Below are 15,228 nucleotides of genomic sequence, written 5' to 3' on the forward strand. Positions count from 1 at the left end.
CGTGGCAATTAATAAATCACTCGGAATTTCTTTAAATCTCTGTTATCTGTTATGATTCTTTTCATTTTCACAAATTGAAACAGCTGATGCAGTGAAACATAAATTGTAAAATAATAATCTATCAACGAGTGTCTTATTTCAGTCTTCTTGATTCTTATAATTCTTAAGAAAGTTGATTTCGCTGCCAATATACTATTACTAAAATTAATTTTCATTACTATCAGAAATGCAATCATTATCAGAATGTCTCAATAGCAAAACGGAACACGTACCGTACAAACAAGGGAATATGCTCAATGGAAATTTTCCCCTTCATTTTGTCCTGAATTTCAAGCTGGAAAGTGCTTGTGAATTGCATTTAGTGTTCTTAGGAAGATAATTGGAAATAAAGGAACAGACGCGACGATTCTTCCGAAGTTTTAAACGAACCTTGGGTGCGAGAATTTTCGCTACATCTGGCCCGGCAATCAGTGTCAACCGGCGGTCTCTTTAATTAGTGTAATGCTACCGCTTAATTGCAATCAATGTCGCCACTGTCTTCGCTCCGAGTGTCCTTTAATTATTCGATATCGTAATTGATCGTCGGCCAGGATGAAGTAGGTACACCTGTCGCGTTTGCATCAAAGCACTCGCCGCGACACTGCAATCTGTTACCGCTGCAAGGATCCACCGGAAAGATGATAACGAATAAATTCATCATACAATCTCGTTAAATTCCAATATCTATACTATTGACAGTATTCAAAACACGCACCAGAGCGTACTGGTGAAAACATAACAAAATTTTGCTTGTTAATATCGTTGTAACTTCACATATGTGAAAATCTTGTATGTGTTAATTGAAATAAAGTTTATTTTATAAAAGTCCTGTTTTAACAGATGCAATAAAAAATACATTACAATCTTCTTAGGATGTAAGAGTGTGGACTAAAGTGTATCATGTTTATTATCAGTTTATAAACAATACATTTGCAAGTTCAATAATTTTAATACCATTAACCCAGGAATTATTACTGTGCAAAATGTAATTACATTTTGTTAAAATTTATTTATTCATTAAGCATTTACATAAATATCAGTTATTAAGTGATTAATGGAACGCTATAAATTGATGAAATTCAATAACAGAATTTATTAGAGTCCCTACTTGCGCTGTTTATTAACGATAATTTATTACACCTTTAAGATTCATTACGATGTCATATGCAAAAGAATTATATTTATCATAATATAATATTTCAAGTTGAATTAAAGTCGTTGTAGAGGATTGATTCTGTGATTCTGTAATTTATTATATTTGTTGAATTTATTGCCGATATTGTATTCAAATATATGTATATTTGAGACTGAAGCAAAGTTACTGTACAATATTCATTCTCGAATGCTGTAGTATATTCCAGTTTTAAAATTCATTGGGACATGGCATTCAAAAAGATACATTCGTGTGTCATAATAAAATATTTATGACTTTATCTCAAACAGTTGCAGGGAATTCATCTTACGCGCTAGTGAATGTGAAAAATTAATTTTCATCCGGATATTTTTCTATAATATTGTGAAAAATAAGAACCTCGAGAATGTCACAAAAATAGAATGGCACAAACGATAATTAGGTACATTACAATTCATTTACAATTAATAATTAAATTCAATGTCTGCACTTCTTAATGTTGAAAGGAGGATAATGCTGGAATTCAAATTATTCGTAATTTTGTTGCTCATAGAATTATTCCATCGTCAAGAAGTTCTCTTCTCACAACAGCTTGAAGTTCCCGCAATTCTTGATAAATTACTAGTAAGAAGTAAATTTCCGTTTTTAATTAATTTCATATTAAAAATGTTTAGAAGCGCAGAAGTACATATTAAAAAATCAACTAATTATATCAAATGTATATTAACAAACATTTTCTTTCTTTTATTTGCAGACATCTTTTGTTTCTTCTTTTCTTTTAGCTTAAGAAATCTTTTTCCTTTTATCTTCAGACATCTTTTTACTCGTCTATATTTCTTCTAGATTAATAATCCTTTCAGTTATTTACATTCCTGTTTAAGTAACAAATCTTTTTATTCGTTTATATTTCTTCAAAAAAGAGCGTAACCTGTTTATTAATTCACTCTTATGCATTTAAATACAACTGAATGCCGCAGAAACTAAAACCCATCTTACTTCCACATTATTCATTCGTCTTCATTGCGTCTTATTTCCATGAATATTCCCGTTTCTCTTTGTATAAACAGGAAATTAAAGTCGTAGCCCGGTGCCAACGTGTTCTCGTAACCCGAAGGATCCCTGATCAACGCAACGACAGAGTAACCCCCGTTCAATGGCCACCGAGATCATAGCTTCCGTCGACAACTGTAAAGCGTGACGAAAAATGAAACGGTCTCCGTAAATTTTGGTTGGTGGACGGAGGAAATTGCGTGCCAGTGAAATTTCGGCATCAAATGACGCGATGGATCAAATATATAGCGGAAGTTGCGACAAACGTGTAAATGAGGCGACGCGATAATGCATTGCTCGCTGCGAAAAATGAGGAAAATGACGCGTGTTGCTCGTTCGACTACAGTTTTCCGAAATTCCGATCATACCACGGCTATTTTCAGCACCCGTTCGTCACTTCAAACGCTGTTTATGACTACGACTGTTGATCATAGCCGTAAAAATTGTATTCGACACGTAATCACAACGTCTGAAACTACGGAGGTTAAACTACACTATCACCAATAAAAGCACGTATGGCGAATCTTTTTCCTGGAAACTGCCATCATAAAAATAGTGAAAACGTAGGGTAGTTTGAACTTTTCTTTACGATACTTTGTTAACCCTACACACTTGAGAGGCGACACGCAATCGTCATTTGATTTGATAACAAAATTAGAAACATGTGACAATCAGTATGAGATTTAATGTAATTAGATACGAAATATTAAAATCAGTATTAAAATGTGTTTAATATCTTTCACAAAATTTTAATACAAAATTATACCCCTTCATACGTGTATTATTTTTATTTAATGTAATAACAAATTTAATCAATATTTCATTAGAAAATTATAAACATAGTAGTGAAAAAACTTTCGAGTGAAAAGAGTTAATAATAAATAGGAAATTTTCTTGCACATAACGTGCAATTGTTCAGGAATTTTAGTACGTGATTACCTGAGCGAACCTGAGATGCAAGTGGTTATCGGAATTATCGACTGGCTGCGTTAAACCGCAACAACGTGACATGACGTGTTACGTCGCGAAACAATAGGCTTACATGCGAAAGGTCCGTATCTTTAGCTTTACAAATTTTAGTTTCCCAATATTAATTTTACCAGCAACATAATTATGGGATAATCGAGTTATTCGACAACATTAAAACTTGGGATTTACAGCCTCATAAGGGTTAGTCTTTATAGGAGTAACATTTCATTAACGTATCTTCCTCCTGAATCATTAAACAATTATAATAAAGAAGAAAACTTCACTTTCTTTACAAAATACAATATTATCAACGTGTTCTACTTTTAAGAAATGAATTATAATTTATTATACTCAAAATTCTAATAATTACTTTTAATTAGTCTAAATCTAACACTGCCACTCCACTCTATGTAAAATTAATAACAAGAACAAATATTGAATACAACCGAATTTTTTATGTTACGATCGAACATATCAACTAACTGTATCAAAGTCAACAGAAATTTCCAAAATCTACTACTTATCTAAAGTCCATCAAATTAGAATTACCATTTCCTCGACGAGGCTGGAGAACCACTAAAAACTGAAGGCCACCGCACTTTCCCAAAATTTGTATGTCAACGACACAGATGCAAATATTGCTGCTCGCGTTCTCGCAAGACTGTAAAAATGAAAATCACGGTGACTGGGTAATCTCGATCTACTTCGACCCTTTCCGGAACGGCCCTCTTCTCTGATATCTCTCCGTAAATGTAGATTCAGATTTCACCAGATTTACGTTACGAAAGCAGCTCTCTTCTTCGGCCGCTTAACACGTTCGCGACCACGAATTTGAAACACCCTAACCGTGGATCATGCCTTTCTTGCAACTGTTTAGAGTGATGTGTTATTCATATAATTTTTACACATTTAAAAATGTTTGACTTTTCAAAATTCCTCTATAAAAACTCCAAGAGTATATCTATTGAAACTTTAATTGACTTGCAGGTAAGTTTGCGTATTTCTAAATCAATTCCTGTAATAACTGTCCAGGGAAACATCTGTTATCTTTTTAATAATTGCAAGCAGAAGAAATCATAAATGGGTTGTTTGGCCTGTCCGGTAGCTTTAGTGCTAAAACATTAACTAAACCAAACAAAGCATTTTAACATAACATTTTAACATAAATGTCAAGTATACCTGAAGTATTCATACAGTCAAAGCGACCATAGGGTATACTATACGCCAAATATATGTTAATATCATCATATCAATAGTAGTCAACAGCGTCACACACATGTGTCCCTGCATATCGAATCGCTGTGTCACACATACACTGCCAACTAAAGTTTGGAACCACTTAATATGTAACGTCACAAATACAAAATTATATATCTTATAAATATATAAACAAATTAACAAAAATGATATATCCTTATATTTGACTAATGCACATGTCCATGTTTCTTCATCATACACAAAAATTCTCCAATAAAAGTTGTTTATAAAAAAAGTAGAAGCTTAACTGTGGAGTTTAACGAAGAACGAATGCACCTAGGGTCTATTTTAATGAAAAACCAAAGCAAACCAAAGACTAATTACATGTTTATCTGAGAAAATAAAGAATCCGTTGTTGAAAGAATTAGTATCATTTCAAGCTTTAAGATCACGTGTAATATTCGTCGAACGCAGTTAACTGGTTAACCGATGTACTGCTCCCAAATTTTGGACCAACAGTGTATGTGACGTGTAGTCGTGAACGTGATAAGTTCGGAAAGAGATTGTAGACCGATTCTCTGAGGTCAGAGATCTTCAGCTGAATTGACTGATGTAAAAGTGAACGTATACTCTTGCTCGTGGTTGAGACAGCCGGTCGTAACGAGGGTAATAAGGTTCCGCGAGTGAAAAAGATAGATAGAAGTTTAAGGCGACGCCGAAGATTTTCTATTTGCAGTTTGCTTTGGAGATTTTGCCACTTATGTACCCACTCGTGATCCGCGATGCGTACGCACGCAACCCTTCCCGCCGTCATTTTTAAGGCGCGTCCTATCTCACGGCCATGAAACGACGCTCGTGTCTTGTCGTCGTTTTCTAAAATCGTTGTTCGTCCGCTCGAGATTAAAGGTAAATAATAAAGCGTATCTCCTCGCTCTTCAATTTTGAAACAGCGGCGCTCGCATGCACCCATAGTCATTAACCAGCCTGCTGTTTCGCATAATGTACAAACGAAGTTTATGAGCTCATACACTGTTCGTGGATTTAATTAAGCTTCGAATCGAAAGCGATACACAAATAAGGAATCACGCACGGCTGATGAAAATTTCTGAAACGAATTCTAAATTAGATTTCAAATGAGAAATATTTGAATATTTTGTGATAATTTTTGAGCATTTGTGTGGGATATTTACATGAAACGATTTACGATGTACGAAATTTATTTATATATTTATAGGAAATGTGTTTGTATGAAACGGTTGTGGAGTTGAACGTAATATGCAAAATGAATTTGATTCGGCTGGAAATAATTATTTAAAATGTGGATTTACCGCAAATAATTATTTAACAATAAACGTACCGTGAATGATCAAATGATCGATTTCAAAATTTGATTGAAAATTCTCCGTTTTCTTTCGTTCATTTAAGTAAATCAATTCCAACATTATCCGATTAATCAGTTTTTCAATGTTTGTCTGTCCTACTGTTTCTGTTTCCAATAAGAAATATTTATCGTTTAACTTGTGTACCTTTATTTTATAACTAATTATTTGACTGATTACAGTAGGTATAGATACAAAGTATCAGTACGTTTAATGTTAAAATGTTGATTCAGTATATTGGACCGTTATTCGATTCGAACAATTTTATTTTTGCTATCAGTACATTGTTACCTTAATATTTTGTTTCAAATATGTACATAATCTATTTCTTATTAATCATCAACTTAAAATATATTAATACTTAACGGTAAACTTACTTGCCATCGTTTACGCTATTTCAGGCGTAAAATGACTTTAGTTTAATTACACTAGAATATTTCAAAGCAAGTAAAGTATTTTTGAATATTATTTTAAAAATTGATTGCTACAGATGAAAATATTTCAAAAATATTTTCTATTCAAAATCATACGTACAATTTTAAATAAAATATAGTTTTTACCGTGTTTCATGTAAAATGATATTTTTAAATTCAACATTCGCAGCACTTCGACTTGTTTCGTCAGTAATGAGGTGCCATACAGAAATATTTTAACCTCTGTCGGCGTTTTAATTTACGTGTAAAGTGACTCGCAGGAAATGAAATTCCAGGTACCGACCAGCCACCCAGCCCGCCTCTTCTCGTTCATGAACCCGTTGGCCATCGAGATTTGGCTGTACGTTTTAGCCGCGTACGTCCTCGTCTCCGTGACGATGTTCGTGGTGGCGCGTTTCAGCCCGTACGAGTGGAACAATCCGCACCCCTGTCACGCGGGTTCCGAGGTTGTCGAGAACCAGTTCTCCCTGGCCAACAGCTTCTGGTTCACCATTGGTACATTGATGCAGCAGGGCAGCGACCTAAATCCCAAGGTAATTAATTGTTCCACTCAACCCTTAAATGCTATTGTCAGGCGTTTGCATTATCACGTTCCTGGTAAAGTACGTGATAAAACTAAGCTGTTTTATGGTAACAATTCAGTACTGTTGATAGCATGAATAAATATCTACAATTTAAAGATTACCAGTTATTACGTTTTTCAATGATATTAAATCTAAATTTACACGATGCGACATTTTATATATTAAATAATTTCTAACGATTCGATGAAATAATCTCGCTCTTGATAAATTTGCAATGCGTTATTTATAATATTATAAGTTATACTTTAAAGTACAGAAAACATTTGTATTCATTTTTGTATTCAGAGTTCGATTCGATTAATGTGTGCATTCGTTTTTAAGGTACAGTAATATGATTTTAGAATAGTTGTACCGTGTTCCTTCTCAATAGCTCTGTCACTTTGAACTGATGTACTTCTAAAGAAGAGTGAACACAATTCTACCATTCTTTCGTTCGCTTGCGGTTCAGTTCTACTTTATTTCGTTCCGTACACTCGTTGTTATTCCACTCGCAACCAGTCGACAAGTCTGACACAGCACTGTCAGTTAGTTCCTTTCGACAGAATTCCCTCGATGGGTTCTCATATTTGCCTAGGTTTAAATGTTGTCGAATAATACACCGTGACTACCAAATGTTTAAAATATCGATTCGTACAGCATATTTATATCGTCTGAACTCAAATAACGTGCGCACAGTTATTATTTTTAATTTAACAGCAAAGAGGAGCACGAACATATTACGGAACTGTTAACCTTTCTGTTTTAGTGGAGCTTATATCCGAAGTTTTTTATTTACTAGTTTTTCAATTTACTTCAGTTCAAACAACTATAGTCTCCCGAAATAAAAACGTTTCCACGAATTTTTTCGACATTCTAACAAAAAGTCAACAAAACCGTTTCAATTACTAGAAAAATCGATGTTATTTCCTTCCTCCATTTTCACAGGAAAAATCCGTTAAAATAGCTACACTATGCAAACCTACAAAATAAATTTCAACATTTTTTGTAAATACAACAGTACAAACTTCAAATTTCACAATTATATAATTTGAAACAATTCCGTATGAAGTATTTGTCAAGAGAAAATACCGTATTTCCATTAACGGTTTGAAAGCAATCAATTTGTTAAAGATTCAGATCTTACATGGTGTTTCTCACTGGTTTTATCATCATTATTCGTTATCAGGCAACGAGCACTCGGATCGTCGGCGGCATCTGGTGGTTTTTCACTTTGATAATCATCTCCTCGTATACCGCGAATCTCGCTGCGTTTCTAACGGTCGAGAGGATGATAACGCCCATTGAGAATGCCGAAGATCTCGCTGGTCAAACGGATATCGCCTATGGGACCCTGGACAGCGGAAGTACCATGACTTTTTTCAGGGTAAATGAGTCATCATTCCTTATCATTTTACCCACGTCTAGAAGATAATGAAAATAACTTTAAGACGATAAAATAGCGCAACTATAAAAGTAATTTAAAAATAATAAAGAGAAAAGTATCTTCAAGAGTAGGTAATGTCAACTAAAAAAAAAATCCTACTAAATGAGTGTTAGTTAATTTAATATAATTAAATAATTTAATTCATCTTTTAAGTGGTAGGTAATTTTAAAAATATTAATTTCTCAACTTATTATTAGAATAATATTTTTCTTCAGTTGGCAAATACCATAATTAATATATTGAACCATTTTTCATATAACCCTGTATACTTAATATTTTTCTAAGGTGTTTACAATTTAATCTATAAATATAATGAATAATTACCGAAGGACTCAATGATCGAGACGTACAAAAAAATGTGGCGGTTCATGGAGAACAAAAAGCCATCAGTGTTCGTGCCGACTTATGAAGAAGGAATTCAAAGGGTTCTTCAAGGCGACTATGCTTTTCTAATGGAGTCGACTATGTTGGATTACATCGTGCAGAGAGATTGCAATCTGACTCAAATCGGTGGACTTCTTGACAGCAAGGGTTACGGAATCGCCACGCCTATGGGTAAAGCACATTTTTCTACCCGTTATCATGCGCTTTTAATCATATTAAATGAAAAGTATGATTACAACATTCCTGTTAATTCTTCACAGGCTCTCCCTGGCGAGATAAAATATCCTTGGCGATTCTAGAGCTGCAAGAGAAGGGTGAGATCCAGATGCTGTACGATAAATGGTGGAAGAGTCCCGGCGACACTTGCATGAGGACTGAGAAAGGAAAAGAAAGCAAGGCGAACTCTTTGGGAGTAGATAATATAGGTGAGCTTCGATTGCAAAGTACTGAAGAATGTCTACATCGATCGATTTGTAAAAAAGAAGCTTAGCTTGCTAAATTTTCTTCTAAGGGATTATCTGGTCATTTTTAAGCCTTTGAATGCTTTTTATTTTATTCAACTGAGTTTTTCCAATGTTATTTACTTTACATTGAATTCAAAATAATATTTCACTTTTAAAGCATATTTCAATCGAATTATACAATATTAATTATATAATAAAATCTACAAATGATTCGCCTATATTCTGGAACACCTTTTCTTTTATTTATCTTTCTTGCATTTCATAGATTCTAAAATAAATTCGGTTCACTCAATTTTTAAGCTCCGACAAGCTCATATGTGACTGGCGTAACGATCAAAGTTTTAATGATTCCAGTTGAACTAGTCAAACTGGTGATAGTCGCAGAAATTTTCATTTTCGCTAAATTTTTTACAAAAACCGACATCAAAGAAAAGTATTAAAAATAATTTGAACATTTTGGTAACAGTGGCAAAGGATATATAAATAATACTTGAAGATCAGAAACATCTGTATTACATGATAATTTACAGAATATTCGTTACAACTGTCTAACGAAACCTATCGATTTACGAGTATCGAACCGATACTCCAGTAAACATTTTCGTTCTCGTTTGTTTCGATCTCTTATCGTGCTCCTTCATTCATCCCAATCGCGCTCAACGCGACAGGTTAAATGAAGCTTCCACGGTGTAGCGTTCTGAAATCAGGACAAACGAATTTTTACATTTGCTTGAGAATGAACATCTTCTGTTGCCTTTTAGGCGGAGTGTTCGTCGTTCTGCTGTGCGGCCTTGCGTTCGCCGTGCTGATCGCGATTTTCGAGTTCTGCTACAATTCCAGGAGGAACACGCCGGCGGAACGGGTGAGTCCAATCAGCGCTGAGATAAAAAACAGAAAATGCAAGTGCGACCGCGTCCCACACGATTTCACGGATCGTTCGACGAACAATTCGTACGCGGGATGGACAAAACATTTTTTTCAGACAAGCGCGCACGTAACGCATGACCTTAGCAGTGCATGAGTTTTTGTCGCTTTTGTTCCATTTTTCCGTGTCGCCGTGGACTTTTTCGGCGCAGCATGAGCTCATCTTCCACTGAAGCATGCCGGCGGACCGCAAACGCACGAAGCTCAATCGTGACCCAAGGTCCGTTTTTTTTCAAACTTCATTCTACTCCATTGACTTTTCTTTATCGTCTACTGCTTCTGTTACTGTAGACGCGCCTCATTTTTATCCAAATTTTGCATCGTCGTTAATTTTGTTTTATTGACTTTTATTCTCATTTTGTTATGTTCTAAACTATATATCTGGTCACTAGTTTGGAATCATATAAGAATTTTCAACCTTCTAACTGTGGAACTTAGTTTCACAAATCTCTTGTTCTACGCTGTACGAATGCACCTAGGATATATTTTAATGGAAAACCAAAACAAAACAAAGAACAATGACACGTTTATCTCAAGAATAAAGAATTCGTCGTTGAATGAATTAGTATAATTTCGAGCTTTAAGATGACGTATATACTCGTCAAACACAATTAACTGGTTAATAATATTCTCTTAAACATATCAATTTTCCTCCATGCCTCGCAGTTATTAGGTTTAGACACGATTATTGAAACTCGAATGTTGACTTTTATATATAAATAGAATAATTTTTAATTATTTCATTCTCAAAATCGAGTCCACCTGTTTTCTTTCGATGACAGTTTTTAAGGGTTAAATTTCTTGTGCTGTTAATCAAATTCCGAGTTTCTTGGATTCGAAAAACGATTCGAAACTTTTGACCAGGTTTTGGCCAAATAGTATCAATGATATCTGAAAGGATTTAACCAAACGTTTGAACGCGCCACGTTTAGTCAGTAGATTCTAATTTCTTCAGCTATGATAACTGGTTTATTTTGGAATACATTCTCATAAACAATATTGACTCAGAGAGCTCCAGTATCAACACCAGCCGGTTCGGGTTCTCTGCAAGGGATCTCTCAGTCAGTGCAACAGCAACAACAGCAACAGCAAGCGCCGCAGCAGCAACAACAACAGAATCAGCAACAGGAGTCGCTGTGCTCCGAAATGGCGCGGGAACTGTGCCGCGCGTTGCGATGCCATGCGTCGTCGCGACGTCGACGCGCCTGCGAAAAGTGCTCGACACACGTGATCGGCTATCCGCCGGACATCCCCACTGCCACCCCTTTGAACGGGATGAGATCCCAGGTATTATCTTTGAAAAACGTTATTCAAAGTGTTTCAAATAAATATCTATATAAAATGATAAATTAAATAAATTATTGTTAGACGAATATATCATCTCGATTTTTGGTAATCAATATTGATGGCAATATTATTTTATTACTATGAATCATTTTGATTGCTAAACTTAAGACTGCTGAAATATTACTTAAAATTAATCAAACTTTCATTAATTCTGTAATTTCAACTAACCCCTTCTCGTCGAGGGAAGAAACTTTCGCTCACTTTTTAATCATTTACCAATACGAAATTTATATTTTTTTATACGATATTCGACTTCTGTATAAACATTCGTAGTGTATTGATGATCACTCGTAAATGTTTTTTTAAGCTAATTTGTGAAAACAGTAGTATCTAGCTGGCAACGAGAGAGTTTTATGCAACATTGAAAGATACAGGCCTATAATAAAGACCCTAATTACAGGATAATAATTTACGTTTACGGAGAACAATCAATTAAACCGTTAATCAAGCGAAACAGCCCCACTGTACATCATTAGTAATAGGAAACACAATGAAATAATGGGCCATGTTATTACCCAGATTCAATTGCGTTCGAGCGGCCTCGGTACATCGGCGTAATTGTTAACTCAACGATATCGCAATAACCCGCAATAAATTAAACCCTATCGCATCAAATGCGATTCTTTCACAGAGCAATAATTGCTGACTGATCAGGTGAATTACATGGGCATTGCATTACATTGGTAGTACATTCTGATAATATTGCAGACAAATACTGACAAACAGAAATGATTAGAACATTACTAAAATCAGGCACGATAGTTCTTTAATTTTTATATTACACTTTCGTATCTTTATTCTATTTCACTTGTAGAAACAGCAAAACAAAATTTATATTGCATAATGTAGAATGAATAAAGTTAATAAATAAGTTAATAAATATTATGAATGTTAAATAAACAGTAAATAAATAGTAAATAGCTATAGATCATTAGGAAAAATCAGTTTTAAATCATCCTCTTATATATTCGATAAATGATCAGATTTAGAATTAGGTTCACTTCGATAAGAATGATAAAAAGATAATTCTCTTAAACGGACTTCTTTGCAGAGAAGCAGCCTGGGTGTTCCCACGGTCGAATTGCCACCGCACATTCACATGCACCATCACGCACCACCGCCACCCAATGACTACGACGAGTCTTAACCAAGCGTTCGACGCCACCCGCCATTGGTGATCGACACGGGTTTAACGAACCGCGAAGAAAACAGTGGACCGAAAACACACGTAAACGAGAGGAACAAAAGGATCATGAAGCAAGTACAAAGCGCATCGAGTGGCACCGGACGGAAGAACGGCGAGAAAAGTTCGTTTTACTTTTTCTAGATCATCGAAAATAGAAAAATCCCGCCGCGAATGTCACGTCTTGCGAGACATCACCGAACGAACGTTGCACAATTCCTCGACGGGCGTTCACCGCTGCCAGGGGAATCTGTACCTCTATTCACCGCGTCCATCCGCCCGGAGAGAGTCTCTTGTCTCTTCGTACTATTTTTCACTGAACTTGCACCGATGATTTTTCGCACATCTTGAGTCACCGCGGGGAATCGATCGCCTCGTCTCAAACGGTCTCGCGAGAGAAATCTACAGCTGATGGACAACATGCATGTAACTCGTCAGCATTTTTTCTACGACATGAAAAATATTTGTCCCATATCTCGGATCCTCTTCAAGGAAATTTGAAATAGAATGGTGTAAATGTTGGCTCAATATTCTAACAATTGTTTCAAATCAAATTTAGTTTTTATTACTGTTTCTGGAAAATATTAGTATTCCTAAAATTGAATAAAGATTACGAATCAGAGTTTAGATAGACTAGATTCGAGTCTGATTAAGTCTCAGAAATCTATCGTTTAATTTTTCAGATTTTAAGTTTCCTACATTCATCAACTGTATTTGCCTCGCGAGAATGCTTTCTTGGCGCTTGTTCCATTTACTTCTTGCAATTTCTTAGTTCTATCGAGTAGAAATACAGTAAGTCGTTGCAGAGGCAAGCTAGATCTCGAGGAAGTTGTGTTTTGATAAGATCTGCTCTATTGATTAAATGCGGCGGAGCTTCTGTTACCGCAAGTACCGCGGGGTAATACTCTTGCCTTCCTATTAATCGGTCGTTTACAGTCTAAACTTTGGACAAACGAAGCTCCGTTACGGACATTGCCGGAACTGTCAAATAATTGTAGAAGAAATCGTCTGTGTAAAAACCAAAGAAAACTACTGCCACTTATGATGGTCACAACTACGTAAACCCCTTGAATTTTGATATACATTTACATTTTAAGCTAATAAAATTATTAAAATATTAAGCAAATTTCAAGCAAAATTTATATTATGTGTCATTACATTACATTTTTCAGTATTACAAATTAACGTATATTTCACTAATATAAAATTAAAATAATGATTATATTTTTCAAGGGATTTTCCAAGGATCAAAAAGGAATAATTAAACATAGTTGATTAAACTGTAATGGCAAAATCCGTCTCATTGCATCGGCAAACCGGCTCAAACGCAATTATCCTCGATGGTCAGTCAGCTGCGATTGTTTTTTCAGTTTATGCAACTAGATTTCGATCAATCTAATAGATGAACCGTTAAGAATTCTAGAATTCAAATGGAAAACTCATCGGTTTTCTAAGTTGGTAAAGAGAGTTCAGGCGCGAGTTCTCCCAGACAGTTGAAATAAAGACGGCAAGCGACGCGTCGTCTATAATCCCGTATTTGCGTCCACGTACACGACTTGCACGTACGTATACACACATATGCAGCCACAGAACACGAGGACACTTTGTGTAAATACCGCGGCGGTACGCGCGAAAGTAGAGCGATTCAATGCGAAGTATTTTAACTAACGCGAGGCATGCGAGTAAGTGTTTAGCGTTAAACCAAGTACAACCAAGTAGACGTTTGGTGTCATTTAACGTGTGTATATGCAGATAGACGGCGAATAAACTTAAGACGAGAACACAGAGATCTTTGTGTACATTTTTCTTCTTAATCGATCCTTAGGAAACTTCGGCAGGAATCCGTTTATTACTTGGCGAGACCGTAAGTATGATGGTATCAATGTTTCTTGAACTAAATACTATGATTTCTACTTCAGGGGATATTTAATTGAACTTCACCATTTGCTATCCTGTATTCAAGCAGACTTGACGTTGAATTTGATTTCGATAGTTGCGTATTTTATTTGTTTTTGTTGTAATTATTCGTAATATCTTAACTGTATCATATATTGAGTTATCCTATAAATACTGCGGTTTTTGTATGCTTCTTTTGTCTTAAAAACGTGAAATAAACGAAACTTTTTTAATTTAATGTTATATTTAATGTGCAGATAGACAATCTGTAGATAACAAAGGAGAATATAATTTAGCTTAAGGAAAGTTTCATCTTCATTTTGTAAAAGGGACAGGAGTATAGGACACAATACAAACACAATTTTAGTGTTTGTCAAACGTCCTAAAATAAATTAGTTGAATATATTAAATTATAATATTTTAAGAGTGAATTAATTAACTTTGATGCAAGTTCTTAAGTGAAAAACTGAGAACATTTCAGATAGCAAAGGGTTAAATGACAGTTACGCAGTTTTTAAATAAGTAGAAATATTAAATAGATTATATATTACCTTCAAACATTTGAACGTGATTTCTTAATTAGTTGCAGATGACATTTAAATACTTCTCGAGTCATTTAGGAATCGCCTTTTAATACCAGCTTTTCTATAGGCCGTTCGAGCAGCTTTCAAGTAATCTTGAAATGCTTTCCAAGCGACTTTTTAATTAATTTAATTAGGGTAATGTTCTATTAAACCTTGGAGTTCGCGTTCCTCTTTACATAGAGAAAAACATAATCGTTAATCTGATCTCTAGGAAAGACGAGTAACTTTCTCGTTTACAT

General features: G+C 35.0%; 1 protein-coding gene across 10 annotated transcripts in view; it reads left to right on the top strand.

Moving 5' to 3' along the window:
* LOC116431258 (glutamate receptor ionotropic, kainate 2) overlaps window positions 1–14,296 on the top strand; it is a 206,837-nt gene extending 192,541 nt beyond the window's left edge. For 6 of the 10 annotated variants that reach the window (XM_031986396.2, XM_031986398.2, XM_031986399.2 and 3 more), the window contains 7 exons: window positions 6,461–6,733; window positions 7,950–8,147; window positions 8,537–8,762; window positions 8,852–9,016; window positions 9,817–9,917; window positions 10,988–11,266; window positions 12,378–14,296. In XM_031986396.2, coding sequence (XP_031842256.1) covers window positions 6,461–6,733; window positions 7,950–8,147; window positions 8,537–8,762; window positions 8,852–9,016; window positions 9,817–9,917; window positions 10,988–11,266; window positions 12,378–12,473 — 1,338 coding nt within the window. In that variant the 3' untranslated portion in view covers window positions 12,474–14,296. Of the gene's footprint in view, window positions 1–6,460; window positions 6,734–7,949; window positions 8,148–8,536; window positions 8,763–8,851; window positions 9,017–9,816; window positions 9,918–10,131; window positions 10,200–10,987; window positions 11,267–12,377 lie in introns of those variants that run through there. The other 4 variants (XM_031986397.2, XM_031986402.2, XM_031986401.2 and 1 more) reach the window with 2 other exon arrangements.
* Window positions 14,297–15,228: the final 932 nt, after the last annotated feature.

The sequence above is a fragment of the Nomia melanderi genome, chromosome 9 (assembly GCF_051020985.1).
Source record: "Nomia melanderi isolate GNS246 chromosome 9, iyNomMela1, whole genome shotgun sequence".
NCBI lineage: Eukaryota > Metazoa > Arthropoda > Insecta > Hymenoptera > Halictidae > Nomia > Nomia melanderi.